The 26534-nt window shown below is 45.4% G+C and overlaps 1 protein-coding gene across 2 annotated transcripts in view; it reads right to left on the reverse strand.

The window, feature by feature from the left end:
• The window catches only part of plxna2 (plexin A2), a 566368-nt gene that overhangs the window by 14923 nt on the left and 524911 nt on the right, over positions 1 to 26534 (reverse strand). For both annotated transcript variants that reach the window (XM_086011309.1, XM_086011311.1), the window contains exons 28-30: positions 20649 to 20748; positions 19277 to 19467; positions 18219 to 18388 (exon numbers count right to left, since the gene is read on the reverse strand). In XM_086011309.1, the coding sequence (XP_085867435.1) occupies positions 18219 to 18388; positions 19277 to 19467; positions 20649 to 20748 (461 nt within the window). The remainder of the gene's footprint in view (positions 1 to 18218; positions 18389 to 19276; positions 19468 to 20648; positions 20749 to 26534) is intronic.

Raw genomic sequence — 26534 nt, forward strand, 5'->3', positions numbered from 1 at the left:
CTTTACAGTAGAAGACACTAAGGATATCCCAACACTGGACAAACAGGGGGCTATAGGGGGGGGGAGGAGATAAACACGATCAAAATCACTAAGGAAGTGGTACTCGGTAAAATAATGGGACTCAAGGCAAATAAATCACCTGGACCTGATGGCTTACATCCTAGGGTCTTGAGGGAAGTGGCGGTAGGGATTGTGGATGCATTGGTAATAATTTTCCAAAACTCCCTGGACTCAGCAAAGGTCCCGGCAGACTGGAAAACTGCTAATGTAACACCCTTATTTAAAAAGGGTAGTAGACAGAAGGCTGGAAACTATAGACCGGTTAGCCTAACATCTGTGGTAGGTAAAATTTTGGAGTCCATTATTAAGGAGACAGTAACAGGACATTTGGATAATCATAATTTAATAGGACAAAGTCAGCATGGTTTTATGAAGGGGAAGTCATGTTTGACAAATTTGCTGGAGTTCTTTGAGGAAGTAACATATAGGGTGGATAAAGGGGAACCAGTGGACGTAGTGTATTTAGACTTCCAAAAGGCATTTGACAAGGTGCCACACAAAAGATTATTGCTTAAGATAAAAAATCACGGGATTGGGGGTAATATTCTGGCATGGATAGAGGATTGGCTATCTAACAGAAGGCAGAGAGTTGGGATAAATGGTTCATTCTCAGACTGGCAATCAGTAACTAGTGGTGTTTCGCAGGGGTCGGTGCTGGGTCCCCAACTCTTTACAATCTATATTAACGATTTGGAGGAGGGGACCGATTGTAACATATCAAAGTTTGCAGATGATACTAAGATGGGAGGGAAAGTAGTGAGTGAGGAGGACATAAAAAACCTGCAAGGGGACATAGACAGGCTAAGTAAGTGGGCAGAGATTTGGCAGATGGAATACAATACTGGAAAGTGTGAGGTTATGCACTTTGGCAGAAAAATCGTAGAGCAAGTTATTATCTTAATGGCAAGAAACTGGAAAGTACTGAAGTACAAAGGGATCTGGGAGTCCTGGTGCACGAAACTCAAAAGGTTAGTATGCAGGTGCAGCAAGTGATTAAGAAGGCCAATGGAATGTTGGCTTTCATTGCTAGGGGGATAGAATATAAAAATAGGGAGGTATTGCTTCAGTTGTACAAGGTATTGGTGAGACCGCACCTGGAATACTGCGTACAGTTTTGGTGTCCATACTTAAGAAAGGACATACTTGCTCTCGAGTCAGTACAAAGAAGGTTCACTCGGTTAATCCCGGGGATGAGGGGATGGACATATGAGGAGAGGTTGAGTAGATTGGGACTCTACTCATTGGAGTTCAGAAGAATGAGAGGCGATCTTATTGAAACATATAAGATTGTGAAGGGGTTGGATCGGGTGGATGCGGGGAAGATGTTCCCGATGATGGGTGAAACTAGAACTAGGGGGCATAGTCTTAGAATAAGGGGCTGCTCTTTCAAAACTGAGATGAGGAGGAACTACTTCACTCAGAGGGTGGTAGGTCCATGGAATATGCTGCCCCAAAAAGCTGTCGAAGCTACATCATTACATAAATTTAAAACAGAAATAGACAGTTTCCTAGAAGTAAAGGGAATTAAGGGTTACGGGGAGCGGGCAGGAATTTGGACATGAGTCTAGGTTCGGATCGGTCATGGCCCTGTGGGTAGCGGAGCGGGCCCAGGGGCCGTGTAGCCTGATCCTGCTCCTATTTCATGTGTCTAATTCTGTTTGTTTCAGGAGATAGTTCTGTGATAGAGATTGGCGGTTAGGATCAGATCAGCCATGATCTTATTGAATGGCGGAGCAGGCTCGAGGGGCCGATTGGCCTACTCCTGCTCCTATTTCTTATGTTATGTTCTTAAACCTCCCTCTAGTTCGTAAAACAGCCCTTCACCACAACTCTCTGTTTTCTACCCTTTAGCTTCAATTTTGCAAACAAGCCTAATATATGGTACTTTATCAAATTCCTTTTGAAAGTTCGTATACACAACATCAACTACACTGCCCTCATCCACCCTCTCTGTTACCTCATCAAAAAACTCAATCAAGTTAGTTAAACATGAATTGCCCTTAACAAATTTGTGCTGGCTTTCCTATTAGTCCATGCTTGTCCAAGTGGTTGTTAATTTTCTCCCGGAATATTGTTTCTAAAAGCTTCCCCACCACCGACGTTAAACTGACAGCTGATGGAAACCAAAAAGAATGGCTTCATTTTTTCCTACATTAAGCTGGTGGAAATTTTAATTTATCCAAGACTTAATGTCAGATGGACAGTCGGCGAGTGAGCAACAGCCTTGAGAGGAGACAGAAAGATGAAGCTTGGTGTCATCAACCTACAGGAAACTTCATCTGCTTCCTCAGGGCACATACATCCAGACTCATTTCCATAAATGACTTTGCAGCAAAATTTCAAATCCCTATAATAACTACAAAAGGAAAAACCAGTCCCCACTTAAGATTAGCTGATTAATTAAAAAATGTGAACAGGATATTACAGTCAAGACTTTTTTTTTTTTTAAACAGGTATGATAATACAGGGACCTCAGTATGGGAGACAATAAAAAATACAAGGCAAATCAAATTGCAAGTCTGGACCATTTCTAATTATTAAAGCCTTAAAAAAAAAACACAAAATCGGTGGCATTAGTGATAGGAGCGAACATTACATTTTCAGGCAGTTTTAACAGGTTTTAGTTCCCTGCCTACACTACCGGTGGATTCAGCACTTTGCCGCTGGTTTACTTTGTGTACATGTACACGCTTGTGAGGTAGGTACAAGGTCATCAAAGAAATGAGGGGTGGAGAGCTTCATAAACTGTGACAGCTATCTCTTGCATGGTTTGGAAAGTCAACTCAACCTCAGACCCATTTGAATGATGCCCTTACAGCTATTAGACAAATGCACTTTCATCTCTACTAGTCAGCACTTCCCTGTTTAAAAAAAAATCTTTTAGCTCATCACAGTTGGCTATCAGAGGCAGTGGGGGGGAAGTTTAACCTGGAGGAACGCATGGGATTGGATGCAGGTGGTGGGTTAAATGGGACAAAAATGAGAGCTTTGGGAAACCGCCTCCGACCCACTGACTTCCACGTTTAACTCGAGCGTGTTAGGCTGGCTGCGCACAACCTCCTTGGGAGAAGCAGGTTGCCTATTAACAGAGGGTAATCACTCAATTGGAGCGATATTGCAACACAGTTTTAAGTTTAAGAATGTAAGAACATAAGAAATAGGAGCAGGAGTAGGCCATTTGGCCCTTCGAGCCTTCTCCGCCATTCAATGAGATCATGGCTGATCATCTACCGCAACTCCACTTTCCTGCACTATCCCCATATCCCTTGATTCCCTTAATATCCAAAAATCTATTGATCTGTGTCTTGAATTTACTCAACGACTGAGCCTCCACAACTCTCTGGGGTAGAGAATTCCAAAGATTCACCACCCTCTGAGTGAAGAAATTTCTCCTCATCTCAGTCCTAAATGGCTGACCCCTTATTCTGAGACTGTGACCCCTGGTTCTAGACTCTCCAGCCAGGGGAAACATCCTCCCTGCATCTACCCTGTCAAGCCCTGTAAAAATTTTGTATGTTTCAATGAGATCACATCTCATTCTTCTAAACTCTAGAGAATATAGGCCAAGTCTATTCAATCTAGAGAATATAGGCCAAGTCTATTCAATCTCTCCTCATAGGACAATCCCCCCATCCCTGGAATCAGTCTGGTGAACCTCCGTTGCACTTCCTCTAACATTTATCCGCAGGTTCCCCGGGCTTCCTGAAACTCACCATTGAAAGCAGGGCGAGAACACAACGGCCAGGAGTTCTTGCTTGGTTGCGCTGATTTTTTCAGTGTAATTTGCCCAAAATTGACGAAACCAGCACAAAAGATCGCGAAATTTTAAGCGCAAATTCAAGCAGGTTATCAGGTGGTAGCAGACATCTGCAGCATCCTAGAAGATGACCTGCTCCATGCTGGACCTGGTGGCCATTACCAGTGGCTGGTAAAGTGACCACCGCCCTCAATTTTTCTGTCTCCTGCTCCTTCCAGGGCTCTGCTGGAAACATTTGCAGGATTTCCCATTCGGTGGCCCACAACTGCATGAGTCAGGTGACTGATGGGTTGTTTGCCAGGGCCGCCAATTATAATAATAATAATAATAATCAACTTTGTCATTGTTAGTGCACAAGTGCAGTACAACGAAATGTAGGCTTGCAGCTCCCGAGAGTGTACATTTTGATTAAGACATTTAACATTCAACATTCATTTGGCTTGTAATACATAAACATAAACATAAACATAATAAAGTGCATTGGCAGATGTGCAGGCTTTAGAGTTTATTTGTGGAGTTCAGTAGGATGACAGCCCTGGGAAAGAAGCTGTTCCTAAATCTGGTCGTTCGGGTGCGAATGCATCTGTAGCGTCTCCCAGATGGCAGGGGGGCGAACAAACTGTGGCTGGGGTGGGTAGGGTCTTTGATGATGGTCAGTGACCTCCGTAAACAGCTAACTCCGGTCAGAATGAGCGGGCACTCGGGTTAGCATCTCTGGCTGGCTTCCCATAGCTGCAGGGTGTCATCGACTGCACACACCTGACAATCCACGCGCCCCCAGATCAACCAGGAGTATTTATCAACGCAAGGGCTTCCACTCCATCAATGTGCAGCTGGTGTGCAACCATAAAAGGATCTTTATGCAGGTGTGCTCAAGATTTCCTGGGAGCTGCCATGATGCTTTCATCCTGCGGCAGTCCAAACTCCCCAATGTCTTTGGACCTGCAAGCACACTTAAGGGGTAGTTGCTAGGAGACAAGGGTACCCACTTTAAACTTGGCTGATGACACCTATCAGAGACCTGACCAATGAAGCCCAACAGCACTACAATGAATGCCATAAGACCACCAGATGTGTGAGCACACAAGCCATTGGCGTGCTGAAGATGCACTTCAGGGGCCTAGACAGATCTGGAGGCACCCTTCAGTATGCACTAGCCAAGGTCTTCAGTATGGTCATGGTGTGCTCTGCTCTGCACAACATTGCGCTGCAGCAAGGTTTGGACCTCCAGGAAGGACAAGGCGCAGAGCGCAGATCATATGTGGATGATTCAGAGGAGGAGGAAGGTGATTTGGGTAATGCAGCACCAGCTGCTCACATTGCTGCCTGGGATGCCAGGGATGGCCTTATTAACAACAGAAAATGCTGGAAAAACTCAGCAGGCCAGGCAACATCCGTGGAGAGAGAAACAGAGTTGACGTTTCAGGTCGATATCCTTCTTCAGAACTGAGAAAAAAAGCAGGAAATTAAACAGATTAAAAGGCCAGTTTGGGGGCTGGGAAATGGGGGCAGGGATGAAAGAACAAAAGGGAAGGTCTGAGAGGTGAAGAGACATTGGGGGAGAAATTGGGTGAGTAGCGCCACCTGTTAGTGCCTAAAGAGGCAGTCAGTGGCTGTAGCGCCACTGGCTGCGTCTCCGGTGATATTCAGTAGGGGCACTAATGGTGGCGTTAGGCATTTGCGCTGCGCCGCCACCGATGACGTCATCGGTGTGCGCAGCGCCCCATTCGCGATATTTGGTAGCGAACGCCGCAGTTGCGCCGCTCGCTACCCGCGCCCGGTTCACGGGGCCTTACTGTGCCGGCAGCGGCGCAAGTTAAGGCGGAGGTGCGGGGCGGCCGCTTTTTCGGCGGCCGCCTGCCAGCACCTCTGTCCCCGGCCTCCTAAACCGCACCCCCCCCCCCCCCGCGGCATTGCCGGCTGTTTCCCGAGAGCCCGGCACTTCTCCTTGGTGCCGGGCTCATTTGCCGGCACTCGCGATCGGGGATCGCGCTGTTGCAGGCACCTCCCCCTTAACAGTGGGAGGAAGGCCTGCAGTACCGCAGCATGCCGTGCCGCAGCATGTGGCGCTGCGGCACGTTGCGCTGCGATAATCAGTTTCAGCGCCTTAAGAGGGACGCGGAGCGCCTCGAGCCTCGCCCCGTCTCCCTCGAGGGGCACAAACTGAATTTCTGGCGATCGGTATCACTCCGATCGCTGTGCTAAATCCTGCGCTTAGGCGACTTTTGCGCCACTTTGGCGCCCCAACCCAATTTCTAGGCCATTAAGAGATATTCAAGACAAGACGAGATGGTAATAGGACAGGTAAAGAGACAAAAGATGGCTCTAGATGAAGTGTGAAATGCGCTGGCAGAATGAGAGACAGCTGCCATGTGGGAGAGAAAAAAAGGAAAAGGCACAAACCAAAGGTGTGGATAAAAAATATATAAAAATATAACAGGGGCCGAGGTTATGATCTGAAATTATTGAACTTGATATTGACTTTTCTGACGCCCTCCGCCACTTTAACAGTTTCCAGTTTCCTGGCCCCAACTGTCTCCTTTTCACTGGACATCCAATCCCTCCACACCTCCAACCCCACCAGGATGGCCTGAGGGCACTCCACTTGTTCCTTGAACAGAGGCCCGACCAGTCCCCATCCACCACCACCCTCCTCCGCCTGGCTGAACTTGTTCTCACATTGAACAACTTCTCCTTTGACTCCACTCATTTCCTCCAAATTAAAAGGGTACCCGCATGGGTCCTAGCTATGCCTGCCTTTTCGTGGGATATGTGGAACACTCTTTGTTCCAGTCCTACTCGGGTCGCCTCCCTCACCTCTTTTTCTGGTACATTGATGACTGTATTGGTGCCGTTTCCTGCTCTTGCCCTGAACTAGACAATTTCATTCACTTTGCATCCAATTTCCACCCTTCCCTCACCTTCACATGGTCCATCTCCGACTCTTCCCTTCCTCAACTTCTCCGTCTCCATCTCTGGGGATAGGTTATTGACCAACATTCACTACAAGCCCACCGACTCCCACAGCTACCTGGACTACACTTCCTCCCACCCCGCCTCCTGTAAGGATTCTATTCCATTCTCCCAGTTTCTCCGTCTCTGCCGCATCTGCTCCGACGATGCCACCTTCCACACCAGTGCTTCCGACATGTCTTCCTTTTTCCTCAACAGAGGATTTCCCCTCTACTGTGGTTGACACGACCCTCGACCGTGTCCGTTCTATTTCCCGCACTTCTGCCCTCACCCCTGCCCCTCCCTCCCGGAACCACGATAGGGTTCCCCTTGTCCTCACCTTTCACCCCACCAGCCTCCACATTCAACGGATCATCCTCCGCCATTTCTGCCACCTCCAACGTGATCCCACCACCAAACGCATCTTCCCCTCCCCTTTCAGCATTCCGTAGGGACCGCTCCCTCTGAGACACCCTAGTCCACTCCTCTATCACCCCCAGCACCCCTTCCCCTTCGCCCAGCACCTTCCCGTGCAAGCGCAGAACATGCAACACATGCCCTTATACCTCCCCACTTCCCACTGTCCAGGGCCCCAAACACCCCTTCTTGCAATCTAATATATTGTATTCGCTGCTCACGATGTGGTCTCCTCTACATTGGGGAGACCAAACGCAGATTGGGTGACTGCTTTGCGGAACACCTCCGTTCAGTCTGTAAGGGTGACCCCGAGTTTCCAGTCGCCTGTCATTTCAATTCACCGCCCCATTCCCACTCAGACCTCACCGTCCACGGCCTCTTGCATTGTTCCACGGAAGCTCAGTGTAAGCTCGAGGAACAGCACCTCATCTTCCGATTAGGCACTTTACAGCCTTCCGGACTCAATATAGAGTTCAACAATTTCAGATCATAACCTCGGCCCCTATTATATTTTTATATATTTTTTATCCACACCTTTGGTTTGTGCCTTTCCCTTTTTTTCTCTCCCACATGGCAGCTGTCTCTCATTCTGCCAGCGCATGTCACACTTCTAGAGCCATCTTTTGTCTCTTTACCTGTCCTATTACCATCTCGTCTTGTCTTGAATATCTCTGTCTCTTCACCTCTCAGACCTTCCCTTTTGTTCTTTCATCCCCTCCCCCATTTCCCAGCCCCCAAACTGGCCTTTTAATCTGTTTCATTTCCTGCTTTTTTCTCAGTTCAGAAGAAGGGTTTTGACCTGAAACGTTAACTCTGTTTCTCTCTCCACGGATGTTGCCTGGCCTGCTGAGTGTTTCCAGCGTTCTATGGCCTTATTAATGCAAGGTTCAGTTAGGTTGCACCAGTGGACCGATCTCAGAACCACATGCAATGGCCACTCTTCATCTACATCCCGCTGTGTGCATCACTCACCCCCTCACTTTGCCTTGTGAAGCCTACTCCATCACATCATGCCTTACACCCACCTAACAAGCAAACACACCCATTCTTTCGATGTACTTTCTCACATCCCCATCAATCCATTCAGCACTGCCACTCACCCTCATCCTAATGCAATGTCCTGCCTCTCCCTGAGAGCACTGCAGCCATCAGGTGAACACATGGCATTACAGTCACTCATACGTCTGTCCTTTCCGCCATTGCAGAAGAGAGCGCAGAACACTAGGAAGAGGGAGAGAACCAGAGGTGGTCCGCCACACATTTCCCAGCTAACAACTGCAGAGGAGGAAGCGCTGGAGATCAGTGGCGTTTCGGCGTCACCGAAGCGGGGCACGGTCTTTGGGCGTCCCGAATCCATTGTTACACCTTGTCTTCTCTTGCTTCCAACTCCAAACTGCTCCAAATTCCATCTTTGGATTGGCCCTTTAAAGACTGGAGTTGCGATCGTGTCATGTGGGTCCTCATCACGCCCGCTGCTGCTCAATTGCGTCAAACCCGGGAGCAAAATGATAATGAGGTGGCTGTGTTAAAATGCCACTGACAGATGCGCTGAACTTACTTCCGGGTTTCCCACGCGATATCGGACTCCTCCCACCCCCCCCGAGTTAATATCGGGGCCAAAGTGTTTAACAATCAGGTCTACCCTGCTAAACCGCAATATTGCAGAAACTAGAAAGGAAATCATTAGAAAAATAGAAGAAAACATAGCTTTAATTATTATCAGTTTCTTCCACATTTATCAAGTGAGAACAAGATCAATATTAGGACTAACCGCTGTATTTGTTTTAATGTGTTATGGATTGTCAAGCCAGCCAATCATAATCACAGATTTGAGAATAAAGCAGATGATATTGTCAGGAGTGGGGTGTTATAGTAAGAGATAAAGTAATATCCATAACCCCATTACCATCACAAGAACTTTTTTTTAAAAATATTGCGATAACTTGTAACAATTCAATGTAATTAGTAACCACAAGCACTGTATTTATATAAAAAAAAAGCATTGCTTTTAAGGTTAAAGGTACTTGAGATTACAGGGGAAGAAAATTCATGGGGCACTTTTTTTTTTTTTTTTATAAAAGTACTCCCCTTTTTTAAATTAATAAATATTAATTCTGATTGACTTTTTTTTTTAAGCAAAATGTTCATTTTTTTTTAAACCAGCACAGAGCACCCTCTCTGCTCGACCACTCTAGTGATGTCACTGAAGTGGGGTGTCCATTTCCTCAAAATGAACCATTTGAAACCTCAAATTCAAATTGGAGTTTGCTCTGGAGCCACAGAAAATCTGGGAAACTGAGCTGCAGACTGGGAAATTTGTTACCCCCCCACCCATCCCGCTATTTTTATGCAGCAATTTTCTTCAACCCCACCCCCAAAACAGCATGGACTCCTTGCTGCAGTATGGTTTAAGTACGGATATCTCATGCAATTAGCCATTGCTCACATGCAAATCCCGACAGTGAGAGTTGGCAAACTACAGGAAACTTTGTGATATCCGGCACCGACGGGACCGAGCTGTTGCCGTCCCATCAAAACTGCCGGACAAACCAGCGCTAATGTTAAAACATACGGAGCTCTCCGTATCTAGCAACAAACCCTGTTGCTTAGCAACAGCTTCTAAACAGTCGGCCATAGCTTGCAAGCGTCTCTGTAGCTAAGCAACAGCTTTAGCTAGACCTTGCAGAGCCTGACTGGTGGAAAAAAAAGCAACAAAAAGAAAAAAAACTTACTGAACCGACTCCTGAATTTTGCCGGTGGATCGAGCATTCCGGACAGTTAACCTCCGGACAAACCAAAGTTTCCTGTATTGAATCAAGGCACGGTGTGGAACTCGCGCAGGACAGACGTGTGCTGAATCGCATTCTCATCTGACAAACACACACAAGCACTTCCATAAAGGTGCTGCTGGACTGTGATCAGGAGTGGCAATCCTGGCTGATTTTTCCCTCACTCACACAGGAATGCCAAGGCCAACTGTAGTACCCTTAACACTGCCTGAACCGAGATCAGGTAACTCGGCACAGATTGGGAATCGAATCTGGGAGTCACTGGATAAACTTGCGCTGTCATCGAGGGTGTCTATCATTTATATTTGTTCTAAGATTTTCTGTTGTCACATCAAATTAACAAAACAAATTGGAATAAACATTCTTCCAAGAGAAAAAATCCTAGATAGCACTGCTAAATATTTACATCCTTCATGCCCTTTCTTCTAAAAAAAACTAATCATCATTGCTTAGTGTATTTGGGGGGAAAAAGCAGATATATTATGTAGCATAACAAATGAATGCAAGCAGAGACAAGTATATCTATGTTTTTATCACCTCTTTTTTGATGGTCATCCATCAGACACCACTCTTAACTCTAACCTATCCAAAAGTCAGCCGCCCAGAACCTGCTCTGCACTAAGTCCTGCTCACCCATCACCCCCAACCTGCTGGCCTACACTGGCTCCCTGTTCCCCAACACATTGAATCTTAAATCTGGTTTTCAAAGTCTTCACCTCACCTTATCTCTGCAACCTTCTCCAGCCTTATACCCCCTTCCTACACCATTCTGTCTTCAGACTCCACTATTTTGTGCACACCTCTCCCCCATTTTCAGTCCTACTCTCTGGAACTCTCTCCCTAAACCTTGCTGCCTTTCCACTATTCTTTCTGCCTTTACAAACTTTCTCAAAACCCATCTTTTTGACTGGGCCTTTGACCAGCTCTCCTAACTCTCACAACGTGGCATCTCTTCCTTTATCTGTTTCACTTATTTTCTCTTCTCTTCACTGCCCATAAAATGCTTGGGGAGGCTTTCTACATTAAAGTTGCTGCCCCGCAAGGCGCTATATAAATGCAAGTTGCTGTTGTAACAAGGACAAACGCCTCATTAAGTTGAGTATTTTCCCGATGGCGGCTAAGAATGTAGGGAAAATTGTAGAAATTGTAGCAGGTGTCAAAGCAAGTCAAGGACTTCCCCACTGCCCAACTCCAGGATGCTCCAACAGCAGTGATTTAGCAAGTGATGGAACCCTGCACATGAACTTCTCCGTATAAAGGACAGAGTCCCAGGCGAACGGTAAGAGGAAAGAATTCCACAGACAGAGGTAATGCGCGATTCTTTGCTGCTGGTATTCCATGGAGACCTCTAGGCCTGATTGAGGTACAGTCAATTGAAGATCACTACACGTCTTAATGCAGTGAAAGTCTGATAAGATCAGACTGTTGGGAAAAGACGGGACTTTAATTAAAGCAGTAAGTGATCTTATCAGTTCTTATCCCCTCACTGCACAAATAGGATGGCAATCAATTGGGACTGAAAATGTATCTTTTAAAGCAATTTATGATATTAACAAATGTGATCTTATCAGAGTTTGATTGCAGTCCCCAAAGATTTCTTGTCATTAGTTGTGTCAAAAAACTGCACAAAATGTTTCAAGAACCATAAAACCTTTTGCTTGTCAAGAGTCAGAAGTATTTGGCTCATCGCAGGGGAAACCAGGCAAAAATTCCACATGGTTCACTTTTTCCCCCCTCAAAACAGATTTCCCTATATTTTTAAACAGAATATTTCCCAGCCGAGCTCTTGCCTTCACACAACCTCCTTCCATGATTCAGTTGGATGAATCACATCACAGGAGCCTCTACTGAAGCAATATGCTGGGCAGCACCTGGACTCAAACCCCCAGCGACTATAAGGTTAGCTGGCTATTTAATAAAATAAGCAGAATGAGCTCCAGTATATTATTCTTTTATTTCAAGTAGCGCCACAATCTCTAGGCACACCTGTCTTTAGATAAAAGTGCTACTTTTTGAAGACAGCTCACGGGGAAGAACATTTCTGCTCACCTTGATGTCCCTGTTGTTGTCATAATTCTTAAGATTACACTCTTATCTTCAGAAGAAAGACACTCAATACTCATTAGCATTTAAAACAGGTGTAAATCACTCCTCCACTCTACCGAGCTGTCAAGTTCACCAAAGAAAGTAAAATGTATCTCTCTGTACAACAGCAACAACCACTTACAGAAACTAAGCAGGCGTTCAGGTTTTTTTTCTTTTCATTCCAATGATATTGGCCCAGAAATTCGGGTCCCCATGCGTGAGTACGCACTGGGTACTCACGCGTAGGCCCAACGAAAGTGCCGGTTTCGTGCATGCACTGCGCATGCGCGGGAAACCAGAACTTCCATTCCCTTGAAAGAAGGGGTTGACAGGTGGAACGCGTGCGCCGGAGAGGCAGCACGTGCGCATCGAACTTACGTTATTTTTCCAGGTTTCTCCAGGAGGGTAAGTCTCCAGCAGTTACACTTTTAAAAAGCAGGCGCAAGGCCTGCTTTTAACAAGGTAAGTGGTGAATTAATTAAAATTAAAACATTTTTTCCACAGGTTTATTATTTTTAAATACTTTAAAGAAAGGTAGGTTTATTTTTAGCCCCGTTAGAAAATGTAATTATTTTTTTCAAAAATTTAAATTATTGTTTAAAATAGTTATTTCATGTAATTTATAGTTATTTTAAAAATGTGATGTTTTAAAAAAAAATTATTTGAAGTTTTAGTGATGTTTTGGGGCTTATAGTATTTATAGGTTTGACAGCTCTTCCTGTCAAACTTATGAATGAAGCATTCCCTGCTACCGTTGGCTCTCCATGGCCCACGTGATCCCAGGGGACGCTTCGAACTAATTGCGCCCCTGGGATACACAAGCACTGCGCGCCGGCAGTTGGAGGAGGCCCAGGATCGGAATCCCACATGGGTCCACAGCTCAACGGCCGGCGCGCAAGGTAAGTGCAGGTTGGGGGCTTGCACCCGCGGGAAGCCCCCGACCCGAATTTCTGGGCCGTTAATATTTTTTCCACTACCAACCGTCTTTTTAAAACCCTCTCCTCTGCCCCCTCCACCCTCAGCTCCAGTAACAAGTATAAGGAGCTCATGGACATCTTTATCATTAAGATTGAGACCATCTGTTCAGCAGCCTCTCCCGCATCCCCCAATTCCACTTACCCACCAAGCCAAATTTTCCCCCAGGTCCACACCTGCCCTAGCCCTGAACTAGCCTCTTTCTCTAGTTTCTCTATTATATCAGAGCTCATCTTGTCCATGAGACCCACCTCCTGCTGCTCTCAACCCTATTCTCACTAAACTGTTGACCACTCAACATATCTTGGCCCTCATGATAGCCGATATTGTAAACGGTGTCCTCTGCGCAGGTACTGTCTCCCTCCCATTAAAATCTGCCATCATCATCATCCCTTCCTCAAAAAACCCACCACTCTGTCCCTGCAAACTACTGCCCCATCTCCAGCTCTCTTTCCTCTCCAAGTCCTTGAATGTGTCATTGCCTCCCAAATCTGTGTCAGCTTTCCCAAAACTCCATGCTTGAGCCTCTCCAATCAGGTTTCCACCCCTGCCACAGCACTGAAACAGCCCTAATTAAAGTCAGAAATGACATCTTATGTGCCTGTGACCGTGGTACACTATCCCCTCTCAATCTGTCTGCAGCCATTGGCAAGGTTGACCACAGCATTCTCCTCCAACGCCTCTCCGCCACTGTCCAGCTGAGTGGGTCTGCCCTCGCTCAGTTCCACTAGTAACTATTCAGTCGCAGCCAGAGAATCTCCTGCAATGGCTTCTCTTCCCACTACCGCACTGTTACCTTTGGATTCCCCAAGGATCTATCCTTAGTCTCTTCCTAGTTCTCATCTATATGCTGCCCCTCGCCGATATTATCCAAAAACAGGATATCAGGTTCCACATGTACACGGACGACACCCAGCTCTACCTCACCACCACCTCTCAACGCTTCCACTGCCTGTGTTGTGAGACTGCTTGTCCTACATCCTGTCCTCGATGAGACAAAACTTCCTCCAGTTGAACATTGGGAAAACCAAAGCCATTGTCTTTGGTCCCCACCATAAACTTTGCTCCCTAGCCACTGATTCCATCCCCCTCACTGTCTCAGGCTGAACCAGACTGTTCGCAACCTTGGCATCCCATAATACCGTGAGCTGAACTTCTGACCCCCTTTCCTCTCCATTACAAAGACTGCCCATTTCCACCTTCATAATTTGGCCCGTCTCCGTCCGTGCCTCAGCCCATCTGCTGCTGAAAACTTTATCCATGCTTTTGTTACCTCCAGCCTCAAATATTCCAAAGTTCCCCTAGACAGCCTCCACTCTTCCACCTTCATTAAACGTTTTACCACATTAAAGGTGCTATATAAATGCAAGTTGTTGTGGTGTATTATTATTCTTTAAACCTTTCTGACATTTTTGTTCAGAAGTAAATCTTGTAGTGGTAATGGATGAATAAAAGGGTTTGCAATTCTGATTGTGCTTTGGTTAGCTTGTAGCTGATGGGTGAATTTCAAAATCTTGCACATTTAAAAAAACTATTAGGGTTTTATGTATGGGTCTTTCAAGTTTAAAAACAATTCTACTTAAAGCACAAAGAGAATCAGGATCAACATGAAACAGTTTAACACATCAAAGCATAAAACCAGGACATGGCTCATAAACACCATCTGTGTGAAGTGAGTGATATGGTTTAGAACAAACTAAAGATTGTGTGGTTGCTAAGGGTTGCACTGAGAATATGCAACAGGTTCAGAATTCCCAAGTAAGTGACCTACATTAAGAAAGATTTACAATAGAATTGTTAATCTCCACATTTTACTCCAACATGATTACAAAATTACATCTGAAAATACACTCGTCTGTAAAGCTGAATTCATTAGAAAATGTAGTTTAGAAAAGCACCAAAGATCTGTTTTGGATACGGTTGTGACCGTTAAGCTTTTGATTTACATATGCTTCTGCCTCCTTGTCTGCCACTAAAACATCTTCAGCTTGAATGACAGGGAAATAGTGGACACCAATGTTCCACGCAAAGTTAAAAATAATGGGACCCTGTGAATGCCATGATGAATGAAGTTTAAACCTAAGCTGTTCCATTTCTGCAAATCTTCCCATCTATAAGTGAGAACTGAGGTGCAACAGCACAGAAACTGAGATTAGGGAGGGAAGTAGGAGGAGGGAGTGATTCTACTGTTTGTGTTCTGCCTTAATCTGTCCCACCCCACTGGAGCTATAAGTTATAGCTACACATACATACATACATATACACACACATAAATACATAATAAATGTTGTTTCTCAACTTGTCCCATTACCATCTCCTTTTGCCTTGCACCATCTCTTAATCTCTCCTGCCTTCCATCCTATCACAGACATTCCCTTTTGTTCTTTCCTCCCTCCCCCCTTTTCCCTGCCCCTACACTTGCTTAAAATCTGTTACATCTCCAGCTTTTTCCAGTTCTGATGGTCATCGACCCGAAACGTTAACTCTGTTTCTCTCTCCACAGATGCTGACTGACCTGCTGAGTATTTCCAGCATTTTCTGTTTTTATTTCAGATTTCCAGCATCCGCAGTATTTTGCTTTTACATAAATACATAAATGTGTGTGAATGTGTATTTGTGTGTGTGTGTGGGGGTATATGAGCTATAATAATATTTTTACTATTTTCCATTGAGTTAAAATAACAACTTGCATTTATATAGCGCTTTAAACGTAGTAAAATGTCCTAAGGCGCTTTGCAGGAGTATAATCAGACAAAAAATTGACACTGAGCCAAAGGCGGCGATATTAGGACAGATGACTAAAAGCTTGGCTAGAGAGGTTGGTTTTAAGGAGTGTCTTAAAGGAGGAGAGAGAGGTGGGGAGGTTTAGGGAGGGAAAAACCAGAGCTTAGTGCTAAACAGCTGAAGGCACGGCTGCCAATGGAAGGGTGAAAGAAAGCAGGGATGCACAAGAATTGGATGAACGTCGAGTTCTTGGAGGCTTTTAGGGCTGGAGGAGGTTACAGAGATAGGGAGGGGCATGGCCATGGAGGGATTGGAACACAAGGACAACAATTTTAAATTTGAAGCGTTACTGGACAGTGAGCCAGTGTAGGTCGGAGAGCACAGGGGTGATGGGTGAACGGGACTTGGTGCGAGTTAGGACACAGGCAGCAGAGTTTTGATGAGCTCAACTTTATGGAGGGTGGAAGATGTGGAAAAGTAAAGCTCATCAATACTTTTGAATGAAGGAAACACAAAATTATTGGCTTTTGCAGGAGAATTGGGTGGGACACGCTAACTAGAACTCCTCTGCTAAAGACAAAGTTTAAAGTTTGAGCTCTAGGACTCCTAATCTCCTGAACCCCCTTATTCAAGTTGGCTGAGTTTTGCCCCATTTTCAGTTGGACTGCTAGAAGTCAGTTCTCCATTTTACTGTTCGTTTTCTTGGGAAACAAACCATTTCTGGTTCAATCGACTTACATTTTCTCCCCTGCAAGCTAAATCACTGAATGGCTTTAAAGTTTGACACAGAATCCAGTGACTTTTCCTTCCTGGCTGCAGAATGCATGGGAACGGGAAGCATGCAAGTAAAATATAGACACTGCTAATTTCTGCGGGGGTTCTCCAGATTGTCCACCACAACTTGGGCAGAAGATCTGCAGAAGCCCCGGAGGAATGGCTTAAGAATGCTGTTTCTCCACGGCTACCACAGATCTTCCACCCCCGCTAAAGTTCTACAATTCATATATGACACATTTCAATCAGTCGCAAATTCTCATGTTACTACTAAACCACAGCTGCATGTTTTGTGAAAGAAGAAATTAATGACTTAATCTCCCCCCCTGTTGAATAAAAATATGGAGGGAAGACAAAATTGTGCAAACTTTAAGGGGGAAAAATTCAGTTGCTTTGCGCCTCCTGGGGGGCGCAAAGCAACTAGCGCCCGGGCGCGGTGCCGCTAACGCGTCCCGTGAAATTCAGTAGGAGGTCAGCGGTGGCAGCAGCCGGTAGCGTCCTGTGGTGCTGTGCCTCCGGCGACGACGTCATCGCTGTGTGCAACGCCCCGCTCGCGCCCTGGCCACAAACTTGGCTTGCGCCCCCTGACCTACCGCCGGATGATATGTCCGACAGGGTCAGGGTGGCGCTTTTGCGGTCGGAGCGGCGATAATTAAAGGGCAGGTGCCAGGCGGCCATTCTTTATGGGCTGCCTGCCAGCACCTGCCCCCTCTCGCCACCTCCTGCGGGGTGCCGGCCGCGTTTGCCGGCACCCTGCTCCCTGCTGGTCCAGCAGGGCCTCGGTGCGTGCTGCGCTAGGCCCCGCCCCTTTATTCAGAGTTGGGAGACCTGCAATACGGCGGCGCTACATGTTGACGCGCATGGCACTGCTGCAGATAGCGCTGCAATATTCAATGGGAGCGCCCCAAGAGGGAGGGGGGGCGCTTCCAGTAGCGCCCGACCTCCTGCTTGGGGCACTACCATTGAATTTTGGGCACGGGGGTCGCTTAATTTTTTGGGGCGCTAAAAGTAGCGCCCTGGCGAAATTATCGCCCCAAAGGGTGTGCGAGCCAATTTCCTCCCCTAAATATTTGAAAGGGATATAGGGGGCGTTAATATAATTGTGGGCAACATTTACTATGGAGGCTTGAGGCCTATTATAGGTGCAGTATAGCCCAACACAGCATAAAGGGAACCAGTGTACAAACTGTGCTTGGCTCTAGGGCCATAACAATATTTAAATTATGGTACCTCCCCATAACGCACCTGGAGTGCTGGAGCAGCATTTCAGTCACTGAGCGCGGGCTCCCAGTTGGTGCTGAAGGTTTGCTCAATAATAAAAACAGTTGCAGGGGCGGTGCTTAGCATTCCCCGAGGTTCACCCAACTTGACATCTCAAAAGCAGGTCGACCTCCAAAGGTCAAAGTGCACCACCGCCATCATTGTCCTCTCCACCAGAAAAAAAATGGATTCATGGACAGCTAACAACCTTTCACTAGCTCCGGACACTAAAATCCTGGGTCCCATCCCACCACCTCTCTCTCCAGTGCATCTTGCAAAATGTGCTGGGGGCCACTGGAAAAATGATTTAATAGGGTGAACTCAGCTCATTCAACCTGAAGAGCGCTGCTGCTGTGCAGGGACTGCATTACCAGTCCCTTGAGTGTTTCCATGATTAGATTGAGCAGTCAAAATGCGTCACTTACCAGTTACTCTTCCATGTGTGCCTAACATCTGTGTCATGGATAACATGTCTGTCAGCCTGTTCGTCCAGGAAATCAAACATGTACTTAATGGCAAGTGGTAAGGCACTACCACGGTGTACTGTGCTGAACAGTGTCTCAAACAGGTCATCCACAAACTTCTGCAGTGTGCCCTGTGAAGAAAAAAGGGGTGAAGAAGTGTGTATTTAATTGTCAAGGTCTTTCACTTTAGAACAATCTGATATATTAACATATAACATCATTTATATAGCACCTTTAACGTTGTAAAACATCCCAAGGCGCTTCACAGGAGTGATTATCAAACAACATTCGACATTGAGCCACATACAGAGATATTAGGACAGGGGCTTGGTCAAAGAGGTAGGTTTTAAGGAGCATCTTAAAAGGAGGAAAGAGAGGTAGAGAGGCAGAGAATTTTAGGGAGGGAATTCCTGAGCTTAGGGCCTAGGCAACAGAAGGCATGGCCACCGATGGTTGAGCGATTATAATCAGGGATGCTCAAGAGGGCAGAATTAGATGAGCGTAGATATCTCAGGGCTGAAGACATGGCTGCCAATAGCATTACAGGAGTGCCCCCATAATTGATATTTTTTTTTAGAATAAGAGCTGAGAAAATGGTGTTGATTGTATATTAGTGTATATAAAGGATAAGGGACCTAAAAGCTGAACTGAACCTATACTCTTCCATTTTAAACTTGGCACGGGTGCCTGCAGTAGATCTCAAGTGCCTGGATATTGATAAACTTGTAGGTCCCATCATAGCGTAACCAGGCAGTGCAGAAACTAAAATCTAACTGAATAGTAAATATCTAAAGATGTAGTCAGAATAATGCTGACCATTTTAAATCTAAACCAAATCAATTCTGTTTCTTACTCTGTAAGATTAGCACGTTAAAGAGCATCCATGTTGAACACAAATGACACTTAACCCAAGTCCTACTGGGACAACATGAACATGCATAAGTTTGAACCTCTCCCCCTCCCCGCCCTCCTCCAAGTTCTCTGACACACACTGTCGTTAGTCCATCCATCTCTCGTACCTTTGTCGCTAGCAGTCTTGTCAGGTAGATTTCAGATACCATCTTGCTGCCGCGGTCACCCTCCTTCTGGTCTCCATGATCATGGTTCTTTACCAGATGCCACACTTTAACACCACTCTCTAAATCTGGGGTAATCATTGGTGCTCGAGAACGCAGACTGTCAGGACTTCCAGTGTACCGTAAAGTGGAGTCTACAATGAAAGAAATGACAAAATCATTCAATTCAAATAAAACTAACCATTGTAAAATTGCAAAGACATAGCAATAAACTTTAAAAATGAGAGAAAGATTACATCCCCCCATGTCATAACACACTGTGAAATTAGAAACCAACCAAATCTAAGGGAACATATTATCCCACTCTAGCTCATCTTGAGCTTACTTACTGCACAATACAAGTAGCTAAATAGTTCTCTTATCTGAGCATAGAAGTCACAAGTTATCTTCCAATTATTTCTTCTAGTGTTGTAAAGATATGGAATGGTTAAAGTCTTTTTGTTCGTTGTGGAGGTAACCATTACATAGGTATATCCGTGCTTTGTGTACTGTACATGATTCTGTAGCTTGGAACACTGATCATTCTTTTTCCTTGTTTGGAACTTAAACTTTGTTTTAGCCCTGGCGTACCGTGGCTGCAGTGTGCACCATCTACAAGATGCACTGACAGCAACTCGCCAAGGCTTCTTCGGCAGCACCTCCCAAACCCGCGACCTCTACCATCTAGAAGGACAAGGGCAGCAGGCGCATGGGAACATCACCACCTCCAAGTTCCCCTCCAAGTCACATGCCATCCTGATGGAAGTATATCATTCCTTCATCGTCGCTGGGTCAAAATCCTGGAACTCCCTCCCTAACAGCACTGTGGGAGTACCTTCACCACACGGACTGCAGCAGTTCAAGGCGGCGGCTCACCCCCACCTTCTCAAGGGCAATTAGGGATGGGCAATAAACACTGGCCTGGCCAGCGACGCCCACATCCCAGGAACGAATTAAAATAAATGCCCAAGAAGTCCCATTGAAGGCTCATGGTTATTTTCTTCAAATCGTTTAGCAAATCTCATGAGTGGGTAGTTACCTTGATTGCTCAGAAATATGTTTGCAAGTTACAACCCTACAAGATCCCTCTCCATGTGTGACTGGTGCATCATCCACAGAGACACAATCCCAAGTGAAACCAATAAAAGCATTGCGCCGGCACAGTAAACAATAGGCTCTGTAATGTTCTGTCACTGGTGCTATTGAGCGTGCTCCTTGAATTCAGTAACTAGCACCAAGTATAGGTCACTCTGGCACCTCCATAATAAACCAAAATCTCTTGGTGAACACAATTCCGTTAGAAGAAGCTTACAAGTTTGCTAGGATCTCAACTTACCATAGCGGCTAATGGATGTCCGGCACATACTGGTTGTGGTTGGAACATTGTAAGAAGAGGTCTGTTTCGGAACGAGAGCAACAACTGAACGATCAGACACCTGCAGGGGGATTAAATACTGTATTTAATAACTGAAGATCAAACAGAATTTTTTCAGTGTTCACAAAATTTAAGTTCACGAAAGTCAAACACATAGGGCAGGATTTTCATTGGGCCATGGAGGCGGGATTGGAGGCGTGTGAGGGGGTTAAAAATCCCGAAATCGGGGGGGGGGGGGGCACGAACCCATCCCGCCCCCATGCCAGTTCAAAGGAGGCGGGTACCCGACCCGCACTGGGACCCGCCTCCCCGAGGCGGGAAGGGGATTAGTGCCAATTAACTACCTGTTAACAGGTAGTTAACAGGCAGTTTTTTTAGCATAATCCCTATTTTCATTGGTGAAATGTGTGATTCCCGACGGCTCCAAACCACGCCAAGTTAGCGAGGCGGGCCGTCGGGATGAAGGGCTTGGAGGGGTCGAGATGTCCGGTGTTCAGGTGAGTGATGGGTGCATGAGTGCAAAGGTAAGTGTCTTTGGTGTGTGTAAAATATTAAGAAGTTTTACTTACATGTACTTACCTTTACAGCCCTCCTTCCTTCAGGTCTCGGGAGTCCTTCATCTCACCGGCACAGAAAGCAGAATGACCGCGATCTGTCAAAAATTGCAGCATTCGGCTTTCTGTCCCGGGGAGATCTCTAAATCATCCCGAGAGGAAGGAATTAACCTGGAGTACAGATTGTCAGTGTTTAACAGCTTCAAACAGCTGTCAAATGCTGATCTTTCATCTGTCAAAAGGTCTTGACAGATGAAATTTCAATCTGTGACGTCACCTGTTGCCGGGTGGCCCTTAATTGGCCTGCCGAGCCCGCTGGGCGGGCTCAACAAAGTCAATCAAGTCAAAATCGTGTGGGTTGGCTAGAACTCGATGGAGGCGGGACTACAACCCCAAAAGTTGTAGTCCCGCCTCCTACCCGCCTCCTCAATGAAAATCCAGCCCATATTCTCCTTCCCCACCTAAATGTAGGTCCCAGATATTGGACTGGTGGAGTTTTCAATCCATAATTAACTGTCATGATGTGCAGTAGTAATTTTATACCACCTCTATAAAAGTGCATTTGAAATTATTTTCCTTACTCTAAGCATATATACATGAGCCACCAGAGACAAGCAGCTGTGCACCAATCAATCCAATTGAATATGCTAAAAAGCATTCAAGTGACACTCAAAATCATAAAATGTACTCCAACAGTCTGCAAACAAATACAAGAACCACCTATTTATAAACGTCATGTTCACCTCACATTTACATACAAACACACCACGGATGTTTTTGCTTTGCTTTCACGGACGGTTTCCATTTGGATACGAGAGCAAATATTACTGAGCCAGGGGTCTAGCTGGGAGAGTAGATTACAATACCGTCCTTTCAATTCTAGGATTCGGGGTGTGAATACATCCAAATTGATGGGTAAGAATGTCCAAGTGTCTACCAACTGTAAGCTAGGAGTTTGGATAACCTCAAAACCAGATTCTGGTGGGAACGAGTCTGCAGCACAAATTGGCCATAACTATACACTGGCTGGTATAGAAAATGGTAAATATCACACTGCCACGACAGAGGAAGGAGCAGGTGGGAGGCACTTCCAGGTCGGTCCAGGCATTTAAGGCACATTGTTGAGTATACATGGAGGTTTACCATGGATGTGACCCATGCTCTGCCCAATCTAGGAGTGCCCAATGTAAAAAATGATTGGGAAAATTAGAACAAAATCAAGTAACAGAACAATGCACAGGAAGATGACAGACTGCTGGATGCCTGAATATCTTTAAGTCCCACTTGTGAAGATTACAGGCCAAGAGTAAACTGACATAGATCTTTAAACAAATATGTCGGGGTACAGGTACTGCCTTCATGAAAGTACAGTCGGACAACCAGTTTTGTTTGGGGAGGCAAAGAAACCAGAACGAGCTCTGTATAATTTGTCAGAACAGCATCACGCAGCTGTATGCAAATGCTACGTTTCATTATGTTTAATGCTGCTATATACTGTTCTTGTAAAAAAAAGTGCAAAACAGTTTTTCATCATGATGATGCCCCTTTAAAAATAAATGTGATTTCAAGTTTACTGAGCTTTGTAATTATTAGGATGAAGAATGTGTGGGGATTGGAGGTGACTGGCAGTAAGCTGTCTGAAATGAAAGGAAACCTCATTGAAGTATCCATCAGCTCATTAAAGGAACATGCTTTCCTGCTGTGTTAAAATCACTGAAAAGTGAAAAATACTAGACAATATTCAGTGAATTAAAATCTGAACCAATTTCATAAATATCAAAAATATGTATTTAGGGTAGCTGAAGTAAAAGACCTCATTCATCAATATTTTGTCACACTTGCATTTATATGCATTTCCCACTGACATAAATCAGAAGTGGCTGAAACACAATCTAGTAATGATTGTGACTTTTAATATACATATAGTACTGGAATCCTCAAAAGGTCCAGTCAGTGTTTAATTTGTCCCAGTAAAACTTTGAACCGTATGTTACATATCGGCAGTAAATAAAAATTAAAAAGGACAATTCTACGCATTACAAGGGCTTAACAAATCTTGAGTTCAATCTTTAATTCATTATTGGGATGTAGGTATCGCTGGCAAGACCAGTATATATTGCCCATTCCTGGTTGCCTATAGAAGGTGATGGTGGGCTTTCTTCTATAGCAGTTTTGATGTAATCAAATTATTTGCTCAGCCACTTCAGAGAGGGGTTAAGACTCAACCACCACACTGGTGTAGGTCTGGAGTCACATATAGGCCAGACCAGGTAAGGACAGCAAGTTTCCTTCCCTAAAGGACATTAGTGAACCAATTGCGTCTTACAAAAATGCACCAGTTTCATTTTTACTGATCTTTTAGTCATTTTTACTGATACTGGCTTTTTATTTCCAGATTTTTTTCCAAACTGAATTGAAATTCTCAAACTGCCATGGTGGAAATTGAACTCTCATTCTCTGGATTACTAGTTGAACGTAGCAAAACGTTCCAAACCGCTTTACTGGAGCATAATCAGAAAGAAAATCAAAACTGTGCCAAAGGAGGAGATATTAGGAGAGGTGACGAAAAGATTGGTCAAAGAGGTAGGTTTCAGGGAGCGTCTAAAAGGAGGAGAGAAAGGTGAAGAGGCAGAGAGGGAATTCCAGAGTTTATGGTCTAGATAAGTGAAGGCATGCCGACAATGGTGGGGCAAAATGAGTTGGGGGATGCACAAGAGGTCAGAGTTGGAGGAGCGCAGAGTTCTCAAAGGGTTTTCGGGCTGGAGGAAGTTACAGAGATAGGGAGGAGCGAGGCCATGGAGCGGGGCCATGGAGCGGGGCCATGGAGCGGGGCCATGGAGCGGGGCCATGGAGGGATTTGAACATGAGGATGAAAGTTTTAAAAGTTGAGGTGTTGGTGGACCAGGAGCCAATGTAGGTCAGTAAGTACAGAGGTGCTGGGTGAACAGAACCTGGTGCGAGTTAGGACACGGGCAGCAGAGTTTTGGATGAGCTCAAGTTTATGGAGGGTGGAAAACAGGAGTCCGAGATGGGAGGTTGACCATGAGAGCGTTGGAAGTGTCAAATCCGGAGGTAACAAAAGCATGGATGATGGTTTCAGCAGCAGATGGGCTGAGGCAGGGGCGGAGACTGGCGATATTACGAAAATGGAAATAGGCGGTCTTTGTGATGGAAATGATGTGGGGTTGGAAGCTCTGCGCAGGGTCAAATAGGACATGGATTTACGAATAGTCTGCATCAGCCTGGGCCAGTGGCTAGGGAGAGGGATGGAATCGGTGACTAGGGAATAAAGTTAGTGGCGGGAGCGGAAGACAATGGCTTCAGTCTTTTCAATGTCTATTTGGAAGAAATTTCGGCTCATCCAGGAGTGGCTGTCAGACAAGCAGTCTGATCACAGAGGCAATGGAGGAGACGAGGGATGTGGTGGTGAGGTAGAGCTGGATGTACACATGTGGAACCCAGCGTTGTGCCTTTGGTTAATGTTGCTGAGGGGCAGCTTGCAAATGAGAAATAGGCGGGGACCAAGGACAGATCCTTGGGTGACTCCAGAGGTAACAGTGCGCGATGAAAAGCCATTGCAGAAGATTATCATAACTCATATTAATCCACAAGTTAGCACGAGCCAATTAATAATCACTGGTTCATCTCCCTCAGTGTTGATTGCAGGCTGATGAGGGGAGGCCTGGTAACAAATGGGATTGAGGGAGGGCAGAATCGAGGCAGGCAACAGTCAAGGACCATCAGAGAAGAGCCCTAGCTAATGTGCTGTAGAGAAAGTGGAAGGTGCTCGTTATAAATTTCAGTATTCATCAAGAAACTACTTGTGAAATAACGCTGGACGGCCATCTGGTGGCGCCATCCAAGGAGTATAAATACTCGGGCGTTGGCCCCAGCTTTCCAGGGACATTTTGTAAGACAAGGAACTAGTAAAGTACAGCTAGACCTCCATGTTCTGAAACAAGTTCATTAAAGCCTTGCTTTATACTCAAACCAAGTGCGTAGTCAGTTTTATTATGTCAGTGCTAGTGTGAGGCTAATGTGGAAGCAGCAAGCCATGCTGGTGGACACAGGGTAGGGAACATGTCAGCAGGCATTACAGAGGCAAGCTATATCTCGCTTTTTTGTTTTTTGATGTTTGGATGGTGTCTATGCTGAGCTCAGTTGGAAACTGTAATAGTGACAGAAAGGGAGCTGACAAAAAATTACAAGTACTGATTGATCGCCTATCATTTGGGGTCTGCAACACAGTCTTGATGTCTAGCTATTGACCTTCTCCATCCCTTTAAGGTCATCATTCAGGTACTCCCTGTGGGGAGGTGACCTAAATAAATGGATCTTGCGATCAATTAGAGGCTAATTACTATTGCTATTAGAAGTTTTTTTCTAGATTGGCAGCTGCCTGGCTTCTCTCCCTTGGGAGGAGCCAGGTTATTATTTTTCACAGTAAAACACTAATCCAATCAGAAAACTCAGGCACGAGCCTGCGTTGCACCAATCAGAAATCTTCTGCAGACTTCTGGCCAAAAAAAAATGTAGGCAGATATTGATAGTGTTCAATCAGGTCTCACTTTATACAGCAACACAATTTCACTGAAACTTGAAAAGGACGAACCACCACATGAGGTGCTACCCTCTTCCCATTCATAGAGGCAGAAAGCTAAAGTTTAAATTGTCAGAGTAGCACAAGCGTTATTAGAAATGTGCAAGCCTTTCTTTTCACTTGTTTAATCATTTTTAAAAAACCCAGCAAAGTAGCAGCTGGCAGCGAAACAGCAGTAACAAGAGTTGTTGACCGAAATCTAAAGATTGATTTGAGACATATTAAATCGAGTTGATTTGCGGACTGTGGTATTAATGCAAGTCAGCAGTACCACAAGAACGGTGTGTAGCCCTTTATTTTTTTTTGTAGAAGTATACATTATATTTACTTATTTGAAACGTTTGTGGAAACATGTAATTAAATCGGTAATTTTATGGACAAATCGTGCTTTTTGCAATGCACACTCAATAGAGTCATACGGCACAGAAGGAGGCCATTCGGTCCGTCGAGTCCGTGCCGGCTCTCTGTAGAGCAATCCAGTCAGTCCCATTCCCCCGGAGCCCTGCATGTTTATTTCCCTCAAGTGCCTATTCAGTCTCTCCTTGAAAACATTGAGTGTCTCCGCTTCATAGTTGCTGATATATGGTAAATATTTAACAGAGGATGGGAGAAAAGAAACCGACCAAAAAATTAGACTAAAAAACCAAAATGAACTAGCCTTGTGATGGACTAACTGAACTCAGCTGGGGCTGA

This window comes from Somniosus microcephalus, chromosome 18 (genome assembly GCF_052327205.1).
Source record: "Somniosus microcephalus isolate GS21.2 chromosome 18, FLI_Smic_1.0, whole genome shotgun sequence".
NCBI lineage: Eukaryota > Metazoa > Chordata > Chondrichthyes > Squaliformes > Somniosidae > Somniosus > Somniosus microcephalus.